This window comes from Elephantulus edwardii, unplaced genomic scaffold (genome assembly GCF_000299155.1).
Source record: "Elephantulus edwardii isolate Elephantulus edwardi_28Jun2011 unplaced genomic scaffold, EleEdw1.0 scaffold00151, whole genome shotgun sequence".
Lineage (NCBI taxonomy): Eukaryota > Metazoa > Chordata > Mammalia > Macroscelidea > Macroscelididae > Elephantulus > Elephantulus edwardii.
In genome coordinates, this window is record NW_006399901.1 from 6152536 (window position 1) to 6155763 (window position 3228).

Consider the following 3228-nt stretch of genomic DNA (forward strand, 5'->3'; position numbering starts at 1 on the left):
CCAGTAATAGTAAAAGCTATTACTTTCACTCCTCTGAACCAAGAACAGAACCAGTGGATAAGTAACTGTCAATAAGCAAGTGATTACAACGTACCAGATGCTTTTTCCCTTTTATTACTGAATTGAATCTTCTCAATGACCCATCGAGGCTGGTATGGATAATGTAGCCCAGTGGAGATCAGAAGGATAGCACAGGATAGGGTGAAATTCTGATCTCTTGTTCATAGGGTCGCTTGTCATCCTTTATGGCACCTAACAACAGGTACAGTAAGATTAATCCCTGTATCACAGGTGGAAAAACCGAGCCAGTGAGTGAGTTACCTAAGATTACGCCTCTGGCAAGTAGATGACCTGGGATTTGAACCCAGGTTTTTCTGATGCCTCTAGTGAACTCTAAGTGCTGCCTTTTTAGTTATAATAATGGACTTGAGGTGGGTGTTCTCTTAGATCCCTTCCTGCTGGTTCTGCCCTCTGCGAACCTTTGTGCCTCCCTCTACCTTTCCCTTTTAGGATTCCCAGGCGCCATGCTGTCAGACATGCTGCTGGTATCTGCACCGGGAAAAGTCATTCTCCACGGAGAGCATGCTGTGGTCCATGGCAAGGTAAAAAGGCCCCCAGCACCTCCCAGGATGTCCCACTCCTCCTTGGCAGTCATCTCCCCAGCAGCTGAGATGAGCCCTGCCTGGGCCACAGCCTGTGGGAGCAAATTAGTGAAGGGGTCAGGCACGTGGAAAGGCAAATCTTGTGCTCACAGAAGGGTTTTTCTGAAAGAGCAAAACACTCCATCAAGCTTTGTGAGTGGAATGAGGTCCCCTTGATGAGCAGCATCAGCGGAGGAGGGTGGAAGGGCATACTCGAGGATACTCGTACAGCCACCCTATAAGGGACACCTTGGGTTACACATGTGAAATCTGGAAAAGAACTCTAACTTGATTTTGGTGGAGCTTGAGTTGAACTTGATCTGTCTCAACTCAAAACTCATACTTTTTTCACTCATCCACTCTTCATGGAGGTTTGTCCCACCCCCACCTTTTCTTTTTTAACTCTGTGTATGTGTGCGCATGAATGTTGTTTATAAGGTTTGTCCCCCATTCTCTCTTAAATGTCATTCTCTGCGTTCCCAGCTTATATTTGTTGTTGTTGTTGCTGTGTACTGTAGTGTTGGAACCAACCCATAGCTGACCCTCCAGCAGGTTTTCAGAGGCATGGGAGGAGATCGCCCATCCTTCTCTTGCGGAACTACAGGTGACCTCGAGCCATGTGCCTTTGGAATTGCAGTGCAGCTTCTTGCCATTAGGCCATCAGAGCTTTTTTGAAGCATGACATTTACATGGAAGCAGTTGCTTCCTTGGTATTGAGAACCTCTGAACCAAATGAAATTTTGCATGAAGGCAATGATAGACAGACACTAGTTCTTAGTAGATTAGCAGTGTCTGTGCCTGGGCTAAATAGGAGAATATTGATTAACAATGTTTGTCAAGAACATGGGGAAAAGTAGCCTGTATTGCTAAGCATTGGTGCTTTCTTCTCAGCATTTGGCATTGCCCCTTTTCTCCTAAGAAGGGAATTATGCTTCTTGCTTCAGGTTTATTGCATCTCTGCTTTATTCTACAGGTAGCATTGGCTGTGGCTTTGAACTTGAGAACCTTTCTCCGGCTTCAACCCCTAAGCAATGGGAAAGTGAGCCTCAACTTACCAAACATTGGCATCAAGAGGCACTGGGATGTGACTAGGCTTCATTCACTAGACCTGAGCTTTTTGGGTGAGTGCCGGAGAGAGATGTTGGGTGTTGTGAGAACCTGAACCTTGAGGAGAAAGGAAAGCGAGGCAGCACGGTTGTAACTCTCAGCAGGTTTTAAGGGAGCCAGAGACAAGCAGTCCTGACCTTAGTCTCCATTTAGTATTGTTGTTGTTACGTGTCTGCAACTCATAGTGACCCTAAGTACAACAGTTCTGAGACAACCTCATCATCTCTGACACATCTACCCTCATTACCCCAGTCACTGAATCAATCTGTCTCTTTAAGGGTCTTCCTCTCCTGGGATGTCCCTCCACCCTCCCAAACATGACGTTCCTCTCCAAGGACTGGTCTCTTTTGCAACATGCCCAAAGTATGTCAGACGAAGCTTCAGAATCCTTGCCTCCAAGGAGCAGCCAGGTTTTACCCTTTCTGGGATGAACCTGTTTGTTCTCCTGGAAGTCCATGGTATATTCGACACTCTTCTCCAGCACCACAGCTACAAGGCATCAATTCTCTTTCTATCATTCCTAGTCATTGTCCAGCTTTCTGATACATAGCAAGTAATTGCAAAGACCATGGCCTAGATCATGCGCACCTTAGTCCCCAGTCTGACATTGTTGTTCTTCAGTACTCTGGAGAGGTCCCTGACAGCAGATTTTCCCAGTGCAAAATTGTCTTTTGATTTCCTGGTTGCTGGTACCAAGAGTATTGATAGTAGAGCCAAGCAAACTGAAGCTATTAACAATCTCAATCTCTTCATCATTTAATATTACTGTTTTTTAAATTTAAAAGTGTAAAGTGATGCATTAGGTCTGTGTGGGCTATTGTGGACTAATTATAGAGCCATATGGAGGGAGGTATGTGTATGTGTGAAAAAAACCCCACCAACAACAATTCAAGGCTTCACCATTTCCACCACTCAGGACTCCTGAGTGTACCAACAGGATTTTGTTATTGTTAGGTGCTGTTGAGTCAACTATGCCCCACAGTGGCACTTTGAACAGCAGATCTGAACCCTGCCCTGTCCCGTGCCATCCTCACCATCTCTGATATAACTTGAGCCCACTGTTACAGTCACTGTGTCAATCCCTTTCATTGAGGGTCTTCCTCTCTTTCACTGACCCTCCACTTTTTCAAGTATAATGTCCTTTTCCAACGACTGAGATGAAGCTTCTCTATCCTTGCCTCTAAGAAACACCTGGTTGCACTTTCTCCAAGATATATTTGTTCAGCTTCTTGATAGTCCATGGGATATTCAGTACTCTTCCCAGCACCACAACTCAAAAGCATTGATTCTTCTTCTATCATCCTTATTCCTGTTGGAATAAGGAATAAGTTGGCTACTTAAAAGTAAAAGTCTCCACATGTTTTTAACGTTCTCTCTCTGCCACTTATTTCTCCTGTCATCCCGTTGTGCTAGGAAGGGATATTTTGTAGATTTCAGTCTTTTTTAAAGATTGAAGACTGCCTTTGTGCCCTCAGAAAGT

At 44.9% G+C, this 3228-nt stretch overlaps 1 protein-coding gene across 1 annotated transcript in view; it reads left to right on the forward strand.

Moving 5' to 3' along the window:
• Window positions 1-518: 518 nt before the first annotated feature.
• The window catches only part of MVK (mevalonate kinase), a 22794-nt gene continuing 20084 nt past the window's right edge, over window positions 519-3228 (forward strand). Inside the window, exons 1-2 of the mRNA XM_006894900.1 lie at window positions 519-602; window positions 1615-1762. Of these exons, the coding sequence (XP_006894962.1) occupies window positions 525-602; window positions 1615-1762 (226 nt within the window). The 5' untranslated portion in view covers window positions 519-524. The remainder of the gene's footprint in view (window positions 603-1614; window positions 1763-3228) is intronic.